This window comes from Geotrypetes seraphini, chromosome 3, assembly GCF_902459505.1.
Source record: "Geotrypetes seraphini chromosome 3, aGeoSer1.1, whole genome shotgun sequence".
Taxonomy (NCBI): Eukaryota; Metazoa; Chordata; class Amphibia; order Gymnophiona; family Dermophiidae; genus Geotrypetes; species Geotrypetes seraphini.
The window spans coordinates 349,198,110-349,222,099 of NC_047086.1; the positions used below are offsets into that span (position 1 = coordinate 349,198,110).

The following is a 23,990-nucleotide window of genomic DNA, read 5'->3' on the forward strand; positions in this document are numbered from 1 at the left end:
CTTTAATAATGGGACAGTGTGAATCTTGAAGAAATTATTCTGTTCTTATCTGTCTAACGGCCCTGGGTCTTCCAGCATATATGATACTTTATACAGAAAGGCTATTCATCAAGTTCTGTTTCTGGATTGGTCCGAGGAAGTCATCTGATGAGATTCAAGAAAAGAAAGGTGCTAATTAATTAATAATTAGTTAGTCTGTGATAAGGTCCGGGGAAGCTCAGATCTGCTCACAGATGTTCTAATTGTAAACTTTTTCTTTCAATAATTAGACCTGTAAGTTACCTTGTGTGATTCTCTGCCTAAGAGATAGAAATTCGGACATTTAAAAACTGTTCTGAACTTAGCACAGATAAACGGAACTTATTGCTGATGATTTATAGCCTCATCAAGGATTTTCAACACGTGTAACTTTTACAACGGTATTCCTGACGTCTTCCAGCTGACACGAAGTTTTCTTCCACCTAATTGTGCCGGAGAGGCTAATTAAGGGTGAGCATACGGAAATTACTTTTATTAGCTTGGGAATTAGATAGGAATCTATTGATAAAGGTAAAGGGTTGAAAAGTTACCTGGATGATAATATAATCATTTGTTAATCAGGGATTATTATTATAAGGAATAGTGTGTGTTTAACAAGAAGTTTTACTTAATTGTCTAACCATTAGATTGTGATAATCATGTACTGAGTTTCATTTGTGTAATTAGATATTTTGAACAATATTTAGATTCTGCAGCTGGCTTGTGAATTATATTTTTCTATTTTCATAATAAAGATATTTCTCATTAGCCTGGGTTTTGTGTCGTATAATTAGACCATGATATTTGGACTTGAATAAGAGGTTATGGTTTTCTCTAGACCACTTAACAGAGATATAACGTGTTTATATTACTGCTAAGTGAACCATAAATCCTTCTACAGATTTTGGGGGCTCGTCCGGGATATCTAGGTTTCTAATTTACGACCGTAGCCATGTCTGTTGACACTGAAACTCAGATTTCGTGGCATGCTCTTGAAAAAGATGTTTTTCAGAAATTAGCTGTGCAAGTTTTAAAACAGACAGATTCTGATGTGTATTTTTCTGACCTTGTTCGTTTATTACATGCAGATATAGAGGACTCTAATCAGGCGTACTGTTCAGTATTGCAGCGTCTCCTACATGCTCGTACTAAACCTACAGGAGAAAATTATTCAGAGCTCATCTGTGCGTTGTTTTCTTTTAAAACTTCTGTCTCTGCTAGTTTATCTCAACAACGTCAGCTTCAGAGTGATTTATATGAGCAATTAGAGGATTGTAAAAATTCTTTGCAGGCAGAACGGACTCGTAATGATTCCCTTGAACTGTTAGCTTCTAATTGTGAAGATCAACATTCCGACTTTGATCAGGTGATGTCTGAGTTACGACATCAATGTTCTGAGTTGAATGCTGAACTTGAAAGTCAGAAAAAAAGTACAGTGGATATTTCTTGTGTTAAGTGTACATCTTTAGTGACGCAACTTAATACTGTCCGGGCTCAGAAGGCAGATTTACAGCTTTCTTTATCTACTTGTCAGAAAAATCATGCTGAGGTTTTATCCAGATTGCAGAATGAACTTGCAGACGTAACTTCTGCTTATGTTTGTCTGGGTGAAAAGTTAAACTCTACCGAACGTCTGTCTAATGAAAAGGCTGCCCGTGCTGACAGGCAATTATGTGCCTTACAAGCGGACTTTGTTGAGTCTCAGAACCGACTTTCTGAAAGTGAGTTACAGGTCACACAGCTAACTGACTCATTATGTCAGGCAGATGCCGATAATTTGGCTCTGCGCCAGAATGTTCAAGCTATATCCTCCCAAAGAACTGCGTTAGCTACTGATGTGAAAGTTTTGCAAGACAAGGTTGCTACTTTTTGTAGTGAGAGGGATATTCAAGCTCCCTTTCTCCCTGTGTCACCTCTTCATTCTCCTAAACCGGCTCCTAGAACCGTCTTTCGTTCTTTTTACAGCTCTAGGGGGGAAGGTGGGAACAGGAATTCGCAGGAGTGTTCTGATTCTACTGCAGATGACTTGTTGCCTAGTAACAAACCCTGCCCTGAGAAATTAGTGACACTAGCTGACCGCCCAGTGCAGCAACCATGCCCAGTGCAGCAACCACGCCCTGTAAGGTCTATCTCAAATTCCTGTGACGTCACTGAACCTTCTGACTCTAAACCTCATCCGGTAAGGTCAGTTTACAGTGAGCCTAAACAACCACCAGATGGCACCAAAGCACCAGACATTTCACAACATACTCCACAAAGGTCACAGCACAATAATGAAACAGGGAAAGAAACTCAAAAGAAAGGAGGTGTTTATACTATGCCACCCTATCACGTACAGATAATGAAGATGTTTAAACAAATGATAGAACCTTTTAGAGAGGGAACTAAGCTAACTATTGAAGCAAATTTGGCCTCAATACATGAGTTCTTTGAGACTTATGCAGTGACAGAGGACAGTGATAAGCTTCGTTTACTCCGTTGGTCCTTTGCTTCTGAGTGTTCTGAGACGTTGCGATCCATCATCACTGGTACTTCGGATGTGTTAGAGGTGGAACAACAACTCAAAAGACGTTATGGTACATACGCTGATTCCATTGAATCTCGCAAAGCTGCATTCCATTTGCGTTGTGGACTCCAAGAAAATCCCCGTGAATTTGCTTTCCGTCTGAAACGACATTTCTTTCCAGACAGGACTCCTTCTGAGGACGAACTGGAGTATGGAGAATTCCGATCTCTCTTTGCAAAAGCCTTGCCTGAATATATGAGTGTGGTTGTGGCTGGTATGAAAAAGGCATCTTACTCATCGATCCTAGCCGTAGCCGAGGATTTCTATGATCATAAAGTCAGGGTTCCTGCAGGCCCATCTGAGAAACCGGTGCCCAAAGCACGATCTAAGGAATCTAAGCTGAGTGTATGTGCAGTTCAGACTTCACTTGCTTTGAAACCTAGTAGCTCTGTAGTTTCCACTCCAGGACCTGTTTCATCTCGTCCAGCAGACCAGACTTCCTCTTCTGATGCACCACCCAATAGGGATGGACCCAAGACACAGAAGAAGAGACGGCCCAATAAGCAACAGAAGCAGAGTGACCTCAGTGTGATAATGGAACAATTGGCTCAGGTGGTGGATCGTATTTCTGCCCTGGAATTGACTTCTAAACAATTGGCAGCATCTGTCCCCGCGAGAAAGGAACAGACCTCAAGGAGAATGGATAACAATATCAGTTACAGGCCTTCCGGAAATCGAGTGGTCAAGTCTGTAGTAACTGATACCCATGCTTCCTCAGTAGACAACCTGGATGACACGCCCGAATTATTGGAAGATGATAACGCATGACTAGTCCGAGAACCAATTTCTCCACCCACTATTGTATCTTCTGTCCAAACAACATCTCCTGATGCTACACAAGACATAGATCCGGTACAATCCAGTGAATTATCTGAGAACACCGAGTGGCTTCCTTCGTGGGATTCCATTAAGTCACACAAGTATTTCTTGGGTAGGTTAAAGCCTATGGGTCAACGGTACACTTTACCTTTGTTTCTCCAACAGGTTTTGTCTTGTCCCGGTTTACTTGATACGGCTTCCGAAGTGACTTTGATCACTCAGGGACTATTCCAACGTTTGCAGACTACCCTGGGTACCCAGAATACACTGTTGATTGTTCCCAGTGATTTGTCTTTGGTTGCATATGGACATCAGAACATTGAGACAGTTGGTCAAACTTGGCTGACCTTGCAGTTAGGCAAAATGAATGTTAAACACCCAGTGATTATTACCACTAGTCCAGGAGAGGAGTTTTTGATTGGAAACGATCTTTTGAAGAGATTGCGGCCTATTTTGGATTACGTCCAAGAAGTGGTCTGGGCTCAGGTGACTCGTCCCCTTCCTTTTGGAAAGGTACCGACTACACGCCTTCCCCAGGTTACCAGTACTGTGGAACGAAACGATACTTCAATTCGAATAAATTTCCTGCGTTCAGCGGATCCACACATTTTGGAGCTACGGTATGCCAATGTTCCAGAAGGGGGTCCCACAGACCGCGAGATTGTCAGTGTTCCCAAGGAACAAATATCTGACATTGTTCTCCAGGCTGACCATTTGGAGATTGTTCTGAAGTCTACGTTCCCCGTGCCAGATCCACCTCAAGAGACTGTCCAAGACCCGACCTCATCTGTTTCCAGTTCTTTGACCTCTCATCCTCGTCTACTAGCTGTACTTCACCAGGATGATACTGACTTGTTTGTTGATGTTCACCTGCACGGTTCTGTCCCAGTTCAAGCTCAACTGCTACTCCAGAGTGACATCTCCATGATTAGTGAATCTTTTTACTGTCAACTTCAGCGAACCACATCAGTTCCGTTTGTTCGGCGCCACTCTACTCACCTACCTATACCAGGTCAGGGGGTCAAGCCTCTTGTTGGGGTTTGTAGCCTTTCGCTGACCCTGGGTTCTAAGACTTTCACTCATCACTTTTCTGTGGTGAAAGGCCTATACACATCCTTGTGTTTAGGATCAGAATGTCTTGTTCGCCTAGGAGTCTACGTTGATTTGGTGAACGGTGTGCTTTGGAGCAGATTGCAAGGCACCCCGGTAGAAGATGTGGACCTAATGGATGGTCTGAAGGCTGGACAACTTCTTCCTCAAGTTTGTGAAGTGGTTTGTGCTGAAGACGTCAAGATTCCTGGCCTTGTGCATGATTTTGCTCTACCTCTTCGTTTGGCCCATGGTCAACGCATGCTCGATGATATTGGCTTTTTCAACCCGAATACCTCTTTTCTCGAGCATGGTCTTTCTCTAGGTGCTTTACCATGTCTTGAAGTACCTACCTCTTCTTTCCATGTATTGATTGTCAATGCTCAAGGGGGGGGATATACTGGACCATATTTTTACTTCACCTAAAGGACTTATTTCACTGGACTTCCTTTGGCCATATGATGCAATGACTTCCCATGTAACAGTGGAGAATGATTTTTTGATTTTATCCAGGAAGTTAGCTCTGTCTGACCAATCTAAAGCGGTGAATGCCATTGAGTCTTCATCTTTGCAAGAACAGATTGAAGACCAAGTGGAAATCTCTTCCAACCAACCTTTTTCTAAGTTTGATGCTATGGTAAAGGAACAAGTGGACCTAGCTGATGCGTGCTCTTCTGATGAAGAAAAGGCTCAGTTCACACAGTTGTTGTACAAGTATCGAGACCTTTTTGCAGTGGATTCTTATGACACTGGACTGACTGATCTACATGTGACCAAGATTCCTACGGATCTCCACAGTAAGCCCGTCTTCGTACGTCAGTATAAGATTCCTTTGGCCTCATATGAGTCCGTGCAAGAGATACTTGATACCCTAGAAACTAGGGGTATCATTAGGCCTTGTAACAGTACATACAACTCACCCTTGTGGCCAATCCTGAAGAAGAATAACAGTTGGAGAATTGCCTTGGACTACCGACAGCTAAACAAGCGGGTACCCTTGTCTAGGTGGCCTATGGCCCATCTTGACCCGAGCTTGACTACCATCAAAGGAGCTAAGTATTTTACCAGCTTGGATTTAGCTTCTGGATTTTGGACAGTTCCTGTACATCCACCGGATCAATACAAACTAGCATTTACCTTTGGGAAGAAACAGTACACGTGGAATAGAACACCTTTTGGTTTTCTGAACTCTCCAGCTGAGTTCAACATATTTCTCCATAAAGCCCTTCCAGATGCGGAAGCTCGAGGAACTCTAGTCTATGTGGATGATATCCTGATCAAGAGTCCCACCTTTCAGAAACACCTGGAAGAGGTAGAACATGTGTTCCAACAATTGCAAAATGCAGGAGCTAAATTGACCCTTGCCAAAGGTCAATGGTGCCGAACATCTCTGAATTATTTAGGGTATGACATTTCCTCTGAAGGTCTTCGACCACAGAAGAAAAGGATACAGGCCCTACAACAGTTGAGGAAACCTACCAATTTGACGGAACTTCGTTCATTTTTAGGAATATGCAACTATTCTCGACAGTTCATAGATCAGTATGCAGAGATCTCTAGACCCTTGGTTGCCTTACTAAAGAAGGATGTACCTTGGACGTGGGGTCCTGAACAGGAAGATGCTATGCAAGAGATGAAAGAGCAGCTTAGTCGCTTTCCTTGCTTGTCCTACCCTGAGAGTGGTCGTGAATTCTTCATCGACCTAGGATTCTCCAAACACTCTATGAGTGCTGTCCTGTACCAGAAATACGACTCTGACAAGCGTGTGGTGGCCTATGCAAGCAAAGGCTTCACCGATGTAGAGAAGAAGTATTCTGAATGTGAGAAAGCTCTACTGTCAACTGTTTGGGCTCTTCAACATTTTCGGAGTTATATCCAAGGAGAAAAACTCATTGTAGAGACTTGTCATCAACCCATTAGTTTCTTGGGTAGTGACAAGATCAAGACTGGTCGTGTCTCCAATAGCCGAATAGTCTCATGGACTTTGGCTCTCCAAGGATGGCCTTTACAGGTAAAGTATGCACTGAAACATCGTAACACAGTAGCCCAAGGGATAGCAGAATTACATGATTGTACAGAACAAGATTCTCTTACAGGTATACCGGAACCTGATGTTCCACCAGAAGAGGAGGAACCCCATCGTCATCATCTTTACGATGAACAGCTATGTGCCAATATACCTCAAGTCTACGTAGATGGCTGTGCCTTTCACCATACCTCGACCCATAATTTGGTCGCAGGAGTAGGTGTAGTGTGGAATGTCGACACACCTATGGAAACCTTGAAGTATAGATTGGGTGCTAAAACCAACCAATACGCAGAGATTGTAGCAGCCTTGGTCGCTGTACAGTCTGCGGTACAGAAGGGGATCCCAGAACTGATTATCTGTACAGATTCTGATTATGTGCGTCAAAACTTTGTGTCTCACTTACCCGTGTGGAAAAAGAAGGACATGTTAAATTCCAAAGGAAAGCCTGTCCATCATGGCGACTTGATTCTAGCCTTAGATCAATTGGTACGAGACAATGACATGACCATCTACTGGAAGAAAGTGAAAGGTCATGCTAAAGTTAATAGTTCTGACAAGATCGGAAATGACCTTGCGGATCAACTGGCCAAAGAAGGTGCTTTGTCAGGTGAACTATGGCAATGCCCTAAAGAGTTGTTTTCGATGGTACAAGCTATTACTCGACGCCAAGCGAAACAGGTAGCTGAAACACCTGTAGTGCAGTGGGGTAATGATATCCCTTCCTTTGATCTTGTAACCGCTCAGAAGACCGATCTTATCCTGGGAAAGTTCTATAACTTCATACAGAATCCACAGGATCATCCATTGTCTGAAGACGACCAGAAGGATGAAGAACTGAGGATACTCTACACCTCCAGAGAGAAATTTTCGATTCACCAGAACCTGCTCACTCGGACGAGTAAGCATGGTATTGTGCAGTGGGTTGTACCCCGTGCATATCGAGGAATCATGTTGCAACATGCCCATGATGAACCTTGTGCTGGACATAGAGGTGAAGAAGTTACCTATGAGACACTGAAGCAAGTGGCCTATTGGCCTCATATGCGGCAAGATGTGCAGTTATATACGAGAGGTTGCTTGACTTGTTGTCAATTTCAACCCTCTACACCACTTCACCGAGCACCCTTGAGAAAGAAGGGTTTGGTCATGCCCTGGTCCGACATCCAGATTGACTGGATTGGCCCAGTGGTCCGTTCCTCCCGAGGTAATAAGTATATGTTGACTGTCACTTGTTTGTTTACAAAGTGGATTGAGTGCTTGCCTGCACCCAATTGTACGGCAGAAACTACCGCTATCTTGTTACTGAATCATGTATTCAGTAGGTGGGGTTTGCCCATGAGAGTGGACTCAGACCAAGGATCACATTTTACTGCAGAGGTGATGCGACACATGTGGAAGATGCTCGGAGTGAAAAGTAAATTGCACATAGCTTACCACCCTCAATCATCGGGACAAGTGGAAAGAGCGAATCGTACTATCATCACGATCCTAAAGAAGTACGTGTCTACCTCTGGTAAGAATTGGGACATGAAGTTACCTTTGGTACTGATGGCTATTCGTGCCACGCCTCACCGTTCTACGGGGGTGACGCCTTTTGAAATGATGACAGGTAGAGAAATGACATTACCAATTCATTTGTTGTATAGAACTAATGATGTAAATCTTTCTAGTGCTACTACTGCTCATGAATATGTCACCCATTTACGTAAACATTTACAGGGTGCATTTTCTTTTGCCCAGAAAAATCTGGAAATTGCTGCTAAAGGTAGAAAAGCCTATTATGATCATAGGACTACCACAAAGGAATACCAAATTGGCGACAAGGTATTCTATTACAATTTTGGCAAAACCAAGGCCAAAGAAAGTAAATTTTTGCCAAGTTGGCATGGTCCATTCCCTATAGTGGAAAAAGCTTCACCTGTGGCTTATCAAATTCACATCAAATCAAATTCTCCAGGTGCAGATGTCCTTAAATGGGTCCACATTAATCAACTGAGACCATGTCATCCCAGTAAATTTGCCCAGGATGAAACCATTGTTGTGATGAAGACATTAACCTAGCAATAGCCTAGGCTGTTCTCTCTCTTTTCTGTTTTTCAGATGGCGAAACGAGTTCTGCCGATGCTGTTCCTGGTTGTCCTGCTGATTGGCGTTGGTACCAAAGTAATCGATCCTGGTCCGCAGTCCCGTGTTGTCCTTCAAGATTCTCCTGGTTTCTTGTTCTTCCCGTTCCAGATCCTGCTCCAGAACATCTTCTTTCGATGTTTCTCTTTTCCATTTGGACTCTACTCCTACTGAAACTGAATTGGAAATCCTGGATGTTTTCTGTGGACATCCCATCAACTTTACCCTTGAAGTGGAACAATATTTGATGACAAAGCCTTCCCACACCATTGAACTGAAAGTTGATAATGATAAGCTTCATATTGAGGACTTTCATATTGGCTGCTCCAATGTACATGAAGTTGTTGATACCCGCAGTATTGATCTTTTTATCACTGTTGTTATTCCAATTTTTGCCATCTTGTGGGTTCTCTTATTTGGGTTCTCTGTTTTTGCACTCTATGAGACCATCCGGATTAGACGTCTTATTCAACAGAAACCATCACATACTGACTTAAGAATGCATGATTTCATTGCGGCTATGAAAGAGTAATTTTGCTAGCTGTATTTTTGATTATGATCTTTCTGTCTTAACTTTTGCTTTGGCATATCTTTTGTGCCTTGCTAAGTAGTTATGATTTTTGATTTTATCATATATTGCCATTATTCAGTGATTTTATTATCGTTTATTTGGCTGGGTTCATATATTTTGCCCTTGCCTTTATGATTATTATCCATTGATTATTGATATCTTTGATTTATTGTTGATTTATATGGTATTGCTTATGTTTATGCATTTTTATATCACCTTGGGTCTTGTCGATCCTTTCCTACTTAGTTAGGTTGAAGGTGAAATTGACTCCATTGAAGTTATTTCTCCTCCAAAAGGGGGGACTGTAGGGATATTTCTGTATTCACACCTGAAGGTTAGGCCTCTATGATGTCATCAAGCCTGAACCATTGTTTCAAGAATCTCTCTCTGCAAGCAACTTTCCAGCATGAATTTTGCAAGAAGTAAGAAGAATTATGCATTATGGGGATGTACCCGAATGTTGCTATTCAAGGGCATTCATCTGTGCTTTAATAATGGGACAGTGTGAATCTTGAAGAAATTATTCTGTTCTTATCTGTCTAACGGCCCTGGGTCTTCCAGCATATATGATACTTTATACAGAAAGGCTATTCATCAAGTTCTGTTTCTGGATTGGTCCGAGGAAGTCATCTGATGAGATTCAAGAAAAGAAAGGTGCTAATTAATTAATAATTAGTTAGTCTGTGATAAGGTCCGGGGAAGCTCAGATCTGCTCACAGATGTTCTAATTGTAAACTTTTTCTTTCAATAATTAGACCTGTAAGTTACCTTGTGTGATTCTCTGCCTAAGAGATAGAAATTCGGACATTTAAAAACTGTTCTGAACTTAGCACAGATAAACGGAACTTATTGCTGATGATTTATAGCCTCATCAAGGATTTTCAACACGTGTAACTTTTACAACGGTATTCCTGACGTCTTCCAGCTGACACGAAGTTTTCTTCCACCTAATTGTGCCGGAGAGGCTAATTAAGGGTGAGCATACGGAAATTACTTTTATTAGCTTGGGAATTAGATAGGAATCTATTGATAAAGGTAAAGGGTTGAAAAGTTACCTGGGTGATAATATAATCATTTGTTAATCAGGGATTATTATTATAAGGAATAGTGTGTGTTTAACAAGAAGTTTTACTTAATTGTCTAACCATTAGATTGTGATAATCATGTACTGAGTTTCATTTGTGTAATTAGATATTTTGAACAATATTTAGATTCTGCAGCTGGCTTGTGAATTATATTTTTCTATTTTCATAATAAAGATATTTCTCATTAGCCTGGGTTTTGTGTCGTATAATTAGACCATGATATTTGGACTTGAATAAGAGGTTATGGTTTTCTCTAGACCACTTAACAGAGATATAACGTGTTTATATTACTGCTAAGTGAACCATAAATCCTTCTACAGTAGATGGGCTGGAGTGAGTTTTGACGGAGATTTCAGCAGTTGGAACCCAAGCACAGTACCGGGTAGAGCTTTGGATTCTTGACCAGAAATAGCTAAGAAGAAAAAATTTTAAAAATTTAAATTGAATCAGATTGGGCACACTGGATAGACCATTCGGGTCTTAGTTTTACCTCATGCAAAATTGTCATTTCTTTAATAAGACATTAACTGTTTTTTTTTTTTCTGAGGCCCTACAAATCCAAAATGTGGCCCTGTAAAGGGTATGAGTTTGAGACCACTGCTCTATAGGGAGAAAATGGAAATTTTGGTGGCAAAGTGGAAAGGTTATTATATGCAAAATGTAAATAGGTGGATTCCTTCCATTTGGACAGGGTATCAACTTATCTAACTTGATTCTGGTAGGTCGGTATACAAATGGTTCAGAGGGGGGTTCCATGGTTTGGTAACAACTCACTGAAGAGTATATGGAGGGGGGAAGGGGTTGCACTTATGATATAATGGGATATTTTGGGATGTCTGCGGAATTAGCATGTCATCTCTATTGTGGGGGATTGTTGTAATTTGTCCTGATTTTATTTAAGAGCGATTTGCTGTATATTGAGTTTTGTTTTGGGGTTTCTTTTATGTTTTATCCTGTATAATGTATTTTGAAAAATGTAATAAAATCTTAAAAAATAAAAAAGGCAGTGTACTAGTCCCCATTCCCTTTCCCTGTCCTCTCTTCACAGATTTCCTGAGAACAGGACTTCCAAGATGTGACTTCTCCCAAAAGAGTTTCCTCGCTGCTTTTATGTGTAATCCAGTGGCTTGGGCTTTCAGATCAAATCAGAGGCAACCTCTACTGTTGTGTTTCTCAATCTAGGCCTCGGGACACCCCCAGTCAGTCAGCATTTCAAGAAATCCACAAGGAACATGCATGAGAGAAATTTATATGTACTGCCTCCTTGTATGCCAGTCTATCTGATGCGTATTCATTGTGGATATCCTGAAAAACTGACTGACTGGGGGGGGGTGCCCTGAGGACCACATTGAGAAGCGCCATTCTCCTGAACCTTAAGCCTTTATTTGCCCCTGCTTATATATATATATATATAAAATAAATTACCCAAGTTGTCTGCCAAGTCCCTTCCTTTGTTTAAAAGCAGACTGAAAACCCACCTTTTTGATATAGCCTTCAATCCTTAACCCTACTCTTCTGCCCTCAAACCCAGTCAGCAGATTAACCGTTCCCTTAACTGTATCTATGACATCCTGTTTGTCTTTGGGAAGCAGAGCCGAGATTGTGATGTCATAATGCCTCATTCCACCAATAAGAGCCAACCTCATCAGTGATGTCACAATGGCTTGATTGGCCTGTACTTCCCTCTGCCCTCCAACCCAGCCGGCTGATTAACAGTTCCCCTTAACTGTATCCATGACATCCTGTTTGTCTGTCTTGCCTGTTTAGATTGTAAGCTCTTTCGAGCAGGGACTGTTTTCTTACTTTTTGTGACTCTGTGCAGCGCTACCTGTATCTGGTAGTGCTATAGAAATAATTAATAGTAGTAGTAGCAGTAGCAGTTTATATCCTTCTGTTCTCCTCCTGTATAGCCCAGCCATCGCAGTTAGTCCTTTGCCAGGGGCCACAGATTGTGGCATCCTGCAGAGCCCAGTATATATGTCCATCCTTCTTATTTATTTATTCATTTGGTTGGTTTTATATCCCGTCCTCCCAGAAGACCTCAGAACACGTTACAGGTTTACATACATAATACATAATATTTATTCAGAGTGATGGCAAACATGGTATGGCAGAACATTGTCTGACAAAGATGGCAAAACATAGTTAACAAAGCAGGGTAAAACATAATATGACAAAATATGGTATGGCGAGATATAGCATGGCAAATATAGTATTACAAGCATGGTTAACCTAGCATGACACGACAGTATGACATGTAGCCTGATAAAACCTAGCATGGTAGACATGGAACAGCAAACATTCGATAAGAAACTTCACTAGTTACCTATTAAGGAATAATGCTTGTTTAAAGCTATTGGTTTTGTTGTTCAAGGTATTTTATACACAGAAGCCGGTATATTTGTTAGGGAAATTCCATCAGGATGTTCCTGTCCATGCTCTTCGATCCTCTTCAGAGACATTATTGGAAATTCCTCCTTTTGGTCCAAGAAGTGGATTTAGGAATAACATTTTTAGTATTATTGGTCCTGATTATTGGAATAAACTATTCAAATAATTGTGAGAACAGGATACTTTACTATCATTTAAGAGAGGATTAAAGAAATTCCTTTTTTTTCTCATTAAACAGTAATACTAAGTTAAATAATCAGGGGTTGATTAGAATGGTTTCATCGTGCCTTTTACTTTCTCTCGCTTATATGTTACTTTACATGACTGTAAACCATTTTGAATGAACCTAGTTCGCCAAATAGTATAAAAATCGATGGTGATAGTGAGCTTGGGTCCACACTCTAAGCACTATGGTTGTGTAATGTCAGAGGCTCCCACTATGCCTGATCCCTAGGACTCTGACTACTACCTCCATAGCATACTCAGAAGCAGAGGCCTAGTTCAAGAAGCCAACTTGTATCTCCTACCTGACTGCACACAGTCCCAGTCAGTGCATGTCTGAATCCAGGCAGAAGATATAGTCAAATAGAACCTGCCTAGGGAGAGGGCCTCTCTTAAGGACCAGGGATTTGATACACCACCTTTCTTTGGTAAAACCAAAATGATTCACATTTATTATATGGAGATACTTTCTATGTCCCTAGCGGGTTCACAGTCTAAGTTTGACACTTGGGGCAATGATGTGTCCTATTACTAACCTACAAGTGTGTTCATTCTGCAGCCCCTCAGTATTTCTCCTTTCTTGTCTCTCCTTATACACCTTCCTGAGAACTCTGTTCCTCATACAAATTGCTTTTATCTGTACCCTTCTCCACTTCCAATTCCAGACTTCGTTCCTTTCAGCTTGCGGGTGAGAAATAAACAAACAAACTTAACCCTCCATTATCCTAGATTCAAAAGACTTATATTGTAAGCCCTCTAGGGACAAAGAAAGTATTAACAGGACAGGTATGTTAGAGGTTTTCTCCTATTTGGGGCCTATTGAAAAATTCTTCAGATGTCAAAAACCCAGAAAAAGATAAATAAGGAGGGGTCAATCTCGTACCAATCAATCCAAAAGACCTGCTCCTGGATTTCTATATTCCTTCTTTGCACATGAGAGCCTGCTATTGGAATGAAATCTAATATAGTTTAAACAGGATGACTGATCAGTTCATGGGAACTTCCTCGTAATATCTTAAGGAGTTCACCTGGGTATATCCACAGTGCATGAGCGCAAAAGCGCCGTACAGGATTTTACCCACAAACATCACCTTCTATCATCCTGAAAAATTTTTTTCAAGTGCAAAAGTGCTTTTTTTAAAAAAGGAAAATTCAATAATAAAATGTCATATGCAAATCCAGAATTAAAGAAATCATAATATCCAATGAAAATTGCTGTGACTCATCAGTCTTTATTAATAGCAGTTTCCTCCTCTATTTTGAAATGTAAAGGAAAACTTAGCTTTCATGTGTCCACGTGGAGTCCAAGCCCTTTCTTTAGGGGGCACCTCAGCCAAATTCTTCAGTACATTGGACCCAAGGAACCTTAAACATAACAAAGGCCATGGATTGCACTTCTCTTCATTTTTAGATAATACCAATGTTGAGGGCAGGCGACAGTTGTTAGGAGAAGTGTACACTTCTGCTGTCAGACACTGGCTCATTTCCCCTTGTGAGAACTCACATCAACCCATTGTGAGAGGGGGAGACAGCGCTGCTTGGTTGCATGCTTCAGTATATGATGAAACTATAGCCTTTCTCCTCTCTTTATTGTCTTCCAAGATATCCTGGCTTTGTCATGCCATGCTTTGGAATTCACCCGGTTCAGAGCACTGAGGAGGGCCACCACAGTGTGAGACTGCAGGTAAGGAATCCCCTATCCTGTATATTGGAGGACGAGAGTAGTAAGGACTTTCCTGGCATTATCTCTTGAAGCTTTGCTAAGCTATTGCTGTGCCGCTAACCTTTCGTATCGCAAGTGAAAGCAACATTATCACAGCAGTGGCTCCTTATAAAAGCCTGGAAACAACTGTACTGGTTCTATGAAATGATCTGCTCCCTCTTCCCTCTCTGCTTCCATGTTTCCTCTCCTTTTGTCCTTTGACTGCTCTGTTGCCCGTTCTTATTTGCATGTTTATGATATACTGTCTTTAACTCCAAGGCAATTCATAACAAGATGCACCAAATCAAAAGCAACAAGTGCTGAAAAATTCAATCTTGCAGTTTGACATTGCGTAGCAGCAGGATTGAGTTTTTGCTTTGGTGTATCCAGTTTTGACGCCCATGGTTCTCCATCTATGAGATTCTTTCCATTCCGGTCCCCTGAAGAAGGAGTGTTTCTCTGAAACATGGACCGTGTCGGGTCCTTCATCTTCATACATGAGAACCAACATTGGGATCACTACATTGCATCTACTTCAATAAAAGATCCTGTGCTCTACATCGTCTCTGCAGTTGTTTTCCCTTTGTTTTTCATTGTCTGACTTTTCACTGCAGACTAGTTGGACTGCTTCCATTGTTTTGCTAAGTAGTAGAATCAATAACATACAGCATGTATGTTTTTGTTTCACAATTGACCTGAGCTGTGTATAATCTCACACAGGATCTGGAGCCTGTCCTATCGCTTTTTGAGAAGTTTCAAGACAAGCTGGTGGCCATTGGAGAGGTGAAAGTCTTTCTCATCTCATTAATCACAGGCTTCTTCCTTGGTGAAAACTTGGGTTAACATTTCATATATCCAAGCAATTAGCAGTTTGAGTTGACCTATTTTGTAGATACAGATGGTATCAAGGATGGAAAAATCCGGGTTTCTCTCAATTACTATAAATAGAGATGTGTTAATTTTTTTCCTATGGATGCTCTTTTTGGCTGCCTCATGTAAGAACACACACCAGGTAGCCACAAATATGCATTATCACCTAGAGTTGCATGGCTAGACTTATGACCCTTTTTACTGTCTTTGTATTAACTGTATAGAAAGATACTAGGAAATGTCTCAGTAGTTAATGCAGATGCGTTGCAGTTATCATGCATTAATTTTATCTATAAACAAGAAAAGTTTTATTGCAGCTTAGTAAAATGGGCCCTTAACCTCAGGACTCTGGAGTTGAAAGCAATTTTGGGTGAAATCAGAGTCAGTAAAAAAAATGTACTGACTTTGACTTCAGCTTCAAAATAAAATAATAGCATAATTCTGTATATGCTAAATTTATCATTTTATACATATTTTTGTCCTGGATCTACTTTAGATCCAAAACAAAAAATGTAAAGCTTAATATCAGTAGGAGTTGAAAGTTTGGTGTACCAGCTCCTCAACCCTGCTTAGCCTTGTAAAGAAGGGATCTCTATAGTCTCCAAAGCTCTGCGGCAGTATTAGTGCCTAATTATTTTGTTAGTCTGGTACAAAATATCACAGCTTTCAAATAATCTATATCACTGTTCTTCAATCGCCGGTCCGTGGACTGGTGCCAGTCCACAGAAAATTCCTGCCGGTCCGCACAGGGCCAGCAAGATCTGATTGGGGCCATTGACAGCGTCTGGGCTGCAACTGCGATTAGCAGCATCGGTGCCCCCCCCCCGCGACACAATTCAAGTTCGGCAACGGGCCTCCTTCTCCCCCCGGCATCAACAGCACTTCAAAACGGCAACGCGATGTTCAGCCCAAAGCTTCCCTCTGACTCAGCTTCCTGTTTCCGCCCAGGCAGTTCGAGTCAGAGGGAAGCTTTGGACTGAGCACCGCGTTGCTGATCTGAAGTCCTGTTGATGCCGGGGGGAGAAGGAGGCCCGTTGCTGATCTTGAGTGTCATCGCGGGGGGGGGGGGGGTGTTGCCGATCTTGTTTCCAAAATCGGAAAGAAAGGTGAGAGGAAGGGAGAGAGAGAGAGATGGGCCTGTAGTGGATGGAGAGATTGAGAGAAGGGGACAGATGATGGAAGTGGGGGGAAAGAGAGAGAAGGGGCAGATGATGGAAGTGGGGAGAAGGGGCAGATGATGGAAGTTGGGGAAAGAGAGAGAAGGGGCAGATGATGGAAGTGGGGAGAAGGGGCAGATGATGGAAATGGGGGGAAAGAGAGAGAAGGGGCAGATGATGGAAGTGGGGAGAAGGGGGAGAGATAAGAGGGCAGATGATGGAAGTGGGGAGAAGGGAGAGCAAATGCTGAATGGAAGTGGAGAAAGAGAACACATACTGGATGGAAGGAGGGATAAAGAAAAAGGACATATGCTGGATGGGGGAAGAAGATAGAGTTAGTGAGATAGTGGAGGGGTGAAGGAAAGGGGTGGCATGCTGTGGGTAGACACAGTGGAAAAAGGGAAACTGAAGACTGCATAGTAAGAAAGAATTTAATTTAGACGGAGGCAGAAAATAAAGAAGGAAAACCAGAGAAGGAAAGGGAAGAGAGAGAGGAGAGAGAGATGCCAGAGAACGGGGAAGGAGACAGAGATATCAGATCTGAACGGAGGAAATGAGAAGAGATAGATGCTAAAAACCACAGGGGGGAGGGAAAGAGAGATGAAAGGAGAAAGATGCCAGACCATGAGGGAACAGAGGGAAGATGATGGATGGCAGACCAAAGGGGGGAGTCTACAGGAGAGATGACAGGGGGAGACAGACAGTTTCTGGAAGGGGCAGATGCTGGATTGAAGAGACAGGGCAGACGCTGGAAGGAAAAGAAGATAAAAGCAGAAACCAGAGACAACAAAAGGTAGAAAAAAATCATTTTATTTCTATTTTGTCATTAGAATATATCAGATTTGAAATATATCCTGCTAGAGACATAACTGGGGACTGCAAAGCCCAGACAGTACTTCTTTAGCTTAGGACACACTATGAACAGGGGGCACTCCCCTAACACTATTCCTGTCATGTGTGACTGCAGTATTCTGTTAGCATGATATTTCTGTGTAGCATTCTGTAATAATTTAGCTTGTTCAGTTTTCTTGATAGTAGAGAGGATATATGTGAAGGGGAGGGGAGACAGGGGTTTTTTGGTCCTTGCTCTGTATATTTGTATTTATAAAATGACAATTGTACAGAATATTGTTTCTTTTTATTCTTTAATAAAATACGGCCAATATAAAATCATAACTGAGGCTTGTGCAGATGGGATCAGATGGTTTGCGGGGACCGAGCTCAGAGAGGGGGTGGAAATGTGTTTTTTTAATTTCAGTCTTAGTAGTTTGCCGGTCCACAAAAGAATTCTTTTATTTCTGCCGGTCCATGGGTGTAAAAAGGTTGAAAAACATTGATCTATATGACACAAAAAAGGTAATGATTGTCTCATTCTTGGCCCTTTCCTCTGCAAGACCCCTGCTGTATTCAAATGCTCTTGCCTGGCTTTTAAGATTATTCACGGCATCCTTCCTTCCCTAATCCCACTTTCTTTTAACTCCTCGTACCCCTACTCCACCAGGACCGCCCACAAATTAAAATTATCCTTCCCCTCCCTTCATGGTATTCTCCATGCAGGTAAACTAGGAAAATCACTTCTTTTCAAAATCACAGGTCTCTGGAATGACCTCACTATCCCGCTGCGGAACCTGAGCTCCATCCATTTATTCCGCAAGCAACTAAAAACCTGGCTCTTCTCTAACATGTAATTTATTTTCCCTTACTTTCCCACTCGATTTATAAACTTATGTAAACCTTTTCCTACCCTTTCTCATTTTAAGTTCTTGTAAACCGTGCCGAGCTCTACTTCCGTGGGGATGATGCGGTATATAAACTTAAGGTTTAGTTTAGTTTAGTTTAGTTTGTATTTATCTCATATCTTCTTTTGCCTGCTCAAAACCTTCACTCTTCTCATGTTCTGTGCTTTTTTTATTCCTCCTCCATCATTTGGATATTTTGCATCACTCCACTTCTACTTTCTCAGCAGCTTCTTAATGGCATGCTTTTTGCTTCATTTTCAGCAAGAGCCCTGTTTTTCTGAATGTAAGAAGTGGCTTGAAGACCTGGTTTTCTCAACAGGTTTTCTCAACACTTGCACAAAAGATTTAGAGTGGTAGGATACACCAAGACCCTTTAGAACAGGGTTGTCAAAGTCCCTCTTCGAGGGCCGCAAACCAGTCGGGTTTTCAGGATTTCCCCAATGAATATGCATGAGATCTATTAGCATACAATGAAAGCAGTGCATGCAAATAGATCTCATGAATATTCCTTGGGGAAATCCTGAAAACCCGACTGGATTGCAGCCCTCGAGGAGGGACTTTGACATCCCTGCTTTAGAACTATTTGATTATAAGTTTGTGATCTCTCTGGTGAGAGAAATTCAATCCTTACAGTGACTATTTGCAAGACGAATACATCTAGGAGCTCTTCTACTGAGCTATGTTAAGCAGCTATTGCAGGTTGTACCAAGCTAATGTTTATTGCAGGGTATCGCAAACCGTGTGCCTCCTGATATTTCAGGTGTGCCACAAGAACCAGGGGAGGAGGAAAGATGCTGGCTGACTGCCTATAGGACATGCCTCTCGTGGCGAGAGGCACATCTGTTGACCGTCGGCCGGCGCCAGCACCTCTTCTTTTCTCCATGCGTCTTCCCTTCCAGCAGCCCCCATTGGCGGCTCAGGGCCTGTCTGGAGAGCCTTCACGCATGCATGGACGTCGATGTGATCGCGTCGAGCATGCGCATGACATCATCACATCAACGTCCGCGCACTTCCGGATGCCTCGAGCAGCGGCCACTACGTTTAGTTTGCAAGGCACTGGTCTATTGGATGTTAAAACCAGCAAGCACAGCAGCACACACTGCTCTAACTGCCTAATGTGGGTAGGGGGCGCAGCTATGTGTGTGATGTAGGCAGGTCAGAGGTGTGACTGACTGAAACATCTACTGCAGGAGTTAGTACCACCCTCTAGCAGTCATGGCTGCACTTACTTCCTCCTCAAGAGGAAGTGGTAAAGTGCATCCACACTACCATCAGTTCAGTAATAGAATCATAGCTCTAACCCTGTCACCCCCCTGCTACTGCTACTACGCAGCGCTTTACATTAAACATTCAAGAGACAGTCCCTGCTCTGTAGAGCTTACAATCTAATCAAGAGGCAAACAGGACAAGTATGAGGTTAGGGAGTTTCTCAGAGAGAGAATGATTAAACAGACATGGTGACTTAGAAGTTAAACGCTATCTTAAAAAAGTGGGCTTTTAACCTAGTTTTGGAGCTTGATGTATAGACCAGGATGGATTTGATTAAAATCAAATCAATTTAAATCATGATTCAAATAATGGTCACTCACTCTTGCTGATATAATTTCAATATTTAATTCTCTCCCGCACCCTCCCACTCCAATCTCCCTCTCTGATCTCTGCAGATTTGATCATCTCAACCAATCATCCCTCCCCCAACAAAGCCCTTCCCAAGAAGAATAGTCTCTAGATTCCCCACCCCTGGAGATAAGCTCTGGTAGACCAGTGTCAAGGATGGGGGAGAAATCCTGATCAATCTAGTTCCCTCTGCATTCAAAACGGTATTGCTGGCTACCACTAGTGGTCAGCCTTTCATTTAAGGAAGGGATGACCCCTCCCAATACTATTACAAGACTACCACTAGGGTCAGTGATGTCATTTTGAACCTGGAGCCAGACCGGGGGAAGTAGAGGGAGACTGGTACTGCTCCTTTCCACTGGATCACTAGAGCTAGGGTTAAGTTAGGGACAGGTGGGAGGAAATTGAGGGGGTTTGAAGGATCAGATCGAAATGGAGGGAATCAGAGGATTAGATCAGAGAGGAGAACAGGGGTGGAGGGGTAGCACCACTGCATTTGTCATGTTGAGAGTTAATGCCCAGGTCATATTATATACCTAGGTTTATAGCTTAGAGGACCTGAGCTATCTGCCTAGGCATGTAACACATTACCTGTGCAGTAACTGCTTATCTTGTTTCATATTCATGTATAATACAAACCCCAAAAAAGTCAAAAAATAGAGGAAAAGGCTAAAAATGACCTGAAATGAACCAAAAATATTTTCTGTGAACATCTCTATAAAATGTAATCAAGCAAAAAAGAAAACCCATCTTCAAACCAATAAAACAAACATTTTTCATGTGCATACTGCTATATGTTAACCCAGAAGCTTCTCTGCCTGGGTAAATGTGCTTTGAATTGCTGTTCTGGAACCTCTAACTGGATGGACTATGATACTAAACCTGGTTCTCTTCACAGATCGGCTTAGACTTCACACCTTGGCTGGCCTCTACATCGCAGGAGCGGGAAGAGCAAAAGAGAGTTTTCCAGGTTCAGCTAGAAGTTGCTAAAAAATTTGATCTGCCCGTGTGAGTCTGAAGCAGAGCCTTTACTGCCTGTTAGCTTCAAATAACAATCTGGAATAAGAATTGTGTATATAGGGCCTTTGCACGCTGCCTGTGGTTTTTTGATATTACTCTGTATGTTTGTGTTTTCTAGGAATGTCCATTCCCGTTCTGCAGGGAGGCAGACAATCTCTTTCCTTAAGGAGCAGGGTAAGTTCACTAGGGTAGGTTCATTCCACAGCCTCTGCATGTACTAAGGATTCTGCTGGCTAATTACATTCATGCTATACCAAGAATACCAAAACATAAAATTAATTAAATGTTTAATTTATTACTTTCTTTAATTCAGTTCATATCCTAAACACTAACAAAATGTATTTCATCTTCATTTAAAATCTACAATAACACGTAATACAAAGTGCAGAGTGCTACTAACGACAAAATCATAGGCTGGGAAAAGCTAGAGGTGCTATCTAAAGCTTTTAAATAGAGTCCATCAATCAATCTTCAAGGCTCTTAATGATGTTAAGTATTGAAGCCATTCAGACCCAATAAAGCTCACTTAACTTGATGATGAGTCAATTAAAGTCCCAATATCTCCTTGAGTTGTAATCCGTAGACTTGAGCAAGCCAGTTGTTCCTTATATTCATGATCCAATAAGAAATGCTTAATCAGTTCTGAGGTTCTCTCTTCTTAATCCTTATTGTTTTCCAGTTTTAGTTACTTATATTGTTCAATCAGCATAAGTCTCCAACTCCAGCTGAGTTTCAGTTGTGTCCATCATCAGGAAGGTTGTAGATATAAGTACTGCCCTTCTGGAGTACAAGGCTCAGGTGCACTTCTGTTTCCTGGCAGAGGTCTAGCTCCCTTCTCTCTTCCTCCTGGGTTCCTCCTGTGTGGCTGCCTGCACCTAGTGGGGAAAAGGGTGGGGCCCCTAGGTACAGGCAGCCACACAGGGAAAATGCAATACTTTAAAGATGAGTCAGGATCTTAAACTGAATTTAACTGGCAACCAGTGTAAACTTTTCAAAACTGGAAAGATATGAATAAATCAAGACAGACCCAAGAAAACTCATGCCACTGCATTCTGAGCTATCAGCAATACCCTCGTTGTATAAATGGAGACACCCAAATACAGAGCATTGCAGTAGTCAAAGTAACATGTAATAAGTGATTGAATCAATGTTATAAAATTATAAAAAGTCAGAAAACTCCAAATTTCCCTTACTGATTTTAATTGATAAAAGACAGTAAAGAATCTAACCAACCCCCCAGATATCAGTACTTCCCTAACAATGGACATCAAGTCACCCAAAATTATCTGGGAGGGAAAAAAGGGATTAGCATACCCTGGCATGTTTACCAATGGGCAGTAAGCAACACAAGATTTAGGGCTAGATGCATTTAAAGTCAGTGATCGTCGCTAAACCTGTTCTTACAGCTTTAGCGATGATCGCTTTTACAGACCTGATGCACAAAATGGCCCACCGTGTGTTTTTCCCCTTGATCACCCATTTTCCGATCTGGCCATGCAAATTAGCTAAAACCCCTTACAGAGTAGCCAAGCGATTGATGCTTTAACATTGCTTGGCTATTCAAAAAAAAATGGAATTTTAGCGTTCAGAAAACTGACTGGTCTGTATTCCTGACAGGTCTGCCTGGTTTTTTTCATTAAAGACAACACCAAACTGGCTTCAATGAAAGCTAGTCTATAAAGTGTGACCCAAGTCTGTGACCATATGGCTCCAAAAAAAAGGGGACGGATTGAGACATCTGGGTTTTACTTCCATTGAAAGCAATGGAAGTAAGGAGAACAGATTGAGACATCTTGGTTGCTTTCAATGGAAGTAAAACCCGGATGTCTCAATCCATCCCCTTTTTTCTGGAGCCATATGGTCGCACTACCCAAGTGGGACCCCTCAAGCTGCATTTAAAAGTTAAGTGAACACAGTGGTGGCAGTTTTTTTGCTAAGCAAGAGAAGATGCAATTTCTTATATGTGGAAGTATTCTAAGAACTTTAACCTTCTTTTTTAAACAACTTAGAATCTTAAAGTGTGACCAGGACTTATGAAGTTGCAATGACTGGAAGGCGAACTCTTTTTTAGGGAGGTTTAGCAGCCTTCCCTTCAGAGTTTCATATCTCTGAGCTTTTTTATATAGTCACTTGGGTCACACTTTATAGACTAGCTTTCATTGAAGCCAGTTTGGTGTTGTATTTAAAGCTTTTTTCTGGTTTCTTTTTGTTTTGATATTTTTAACCCTGATTTACTCATAAGAAAATGTTTTTTTTTAATTGACACAGATATCTTGCATTTGTTGCACATGCAAAATATCTGTCACATAAAAAAAATAAAGAAAAAAGTCCCCCATCACTGATGATGGCCCTCCCTGAAGAATGTGGCACTGGGAATCCTCTCCCCCAAGAGAAAAACTTGGCAGGAGGGATGCCCACTCCCTCCTGCCAATGGAAGGCCCACCCCAAACTATCCCCTACCCTACCCCAAAAAAGGGGGGGTTTAGGTGTGACATCAGAGAGAGCGCTGAAGCTGTGTAGACAGCAAGTCGGTGGCTGCTCGCACTGAAATTAAAAAGGCATGTGCAGCAGGGGAACGAGTGGGAAGGGGGCAGAGAGGAGGAGGGGTGCCGGTGCCCCGAGGAAGATGGTGCCCAGGGCAGACCGACCCCCTTGCCCCCCACCTCTTACTATGCCACTGTGTCTGAGAATGCAGCACCGTGGTTGAAACTGCAGCCTCAGCACCCTGAGGTTGTGGGTGCAGACCCACGCTGCTCCTTGTGACCTTGGGCAAGTCACTTGCTCCCCCAATGCCCCAGGTATATTAGATAGAGTGTGAGCCCAGCAGGATAGACAGGGAAAAATGCTTGAGTACCTGAATAAATTCATGTAAACCGTTCTGATCTACCATGGGAGAATGGTATAGAAAAATGGATAAATAAATACTAGTAGCTCTGATTTTCACATCATGAGTGCTCTATCAGGATCTGTT

At 42.0% G+C, this 23,990-nt stretch overlaps 1 protein-coding gene across 3 annotated transcripts in view; it reads left to right on the forward strand.

Moving 5' to 3' along the window:
• Positions 1-23,990, forward strand: part of LOC117356935 (putative deoxyribonuclease tatdn3-A) — a 47,294-nt gene that overhangs the window by 8,293 nt on the left and 15,011 nt on the right. For 2 of the 3 annotated variants that reach the window (XM_033936900.1, XM_033936902.1), the window contains exons 4-7: positions 14,517-14,598; positions 15,337-15,399; positions 20,898-21,007; positions 21,138-21,193. In XM_033936900.1, the coding sequence (XP_033792791.1) occupies positions 14,517-14,598; positions 15,337-15,399; positions 20,898-21,007; positions 21,138-21,193 (311 nt within the window). The remainder of the gene's footprint in view (positions 1-14,516; positions 14,599-15,336; positions 15,400-20,897; positions 21,008-21,137; positions 21,194-23,990) is intronic. The other variant, XM_033936901.1, reaches the window with a different exon arrangement.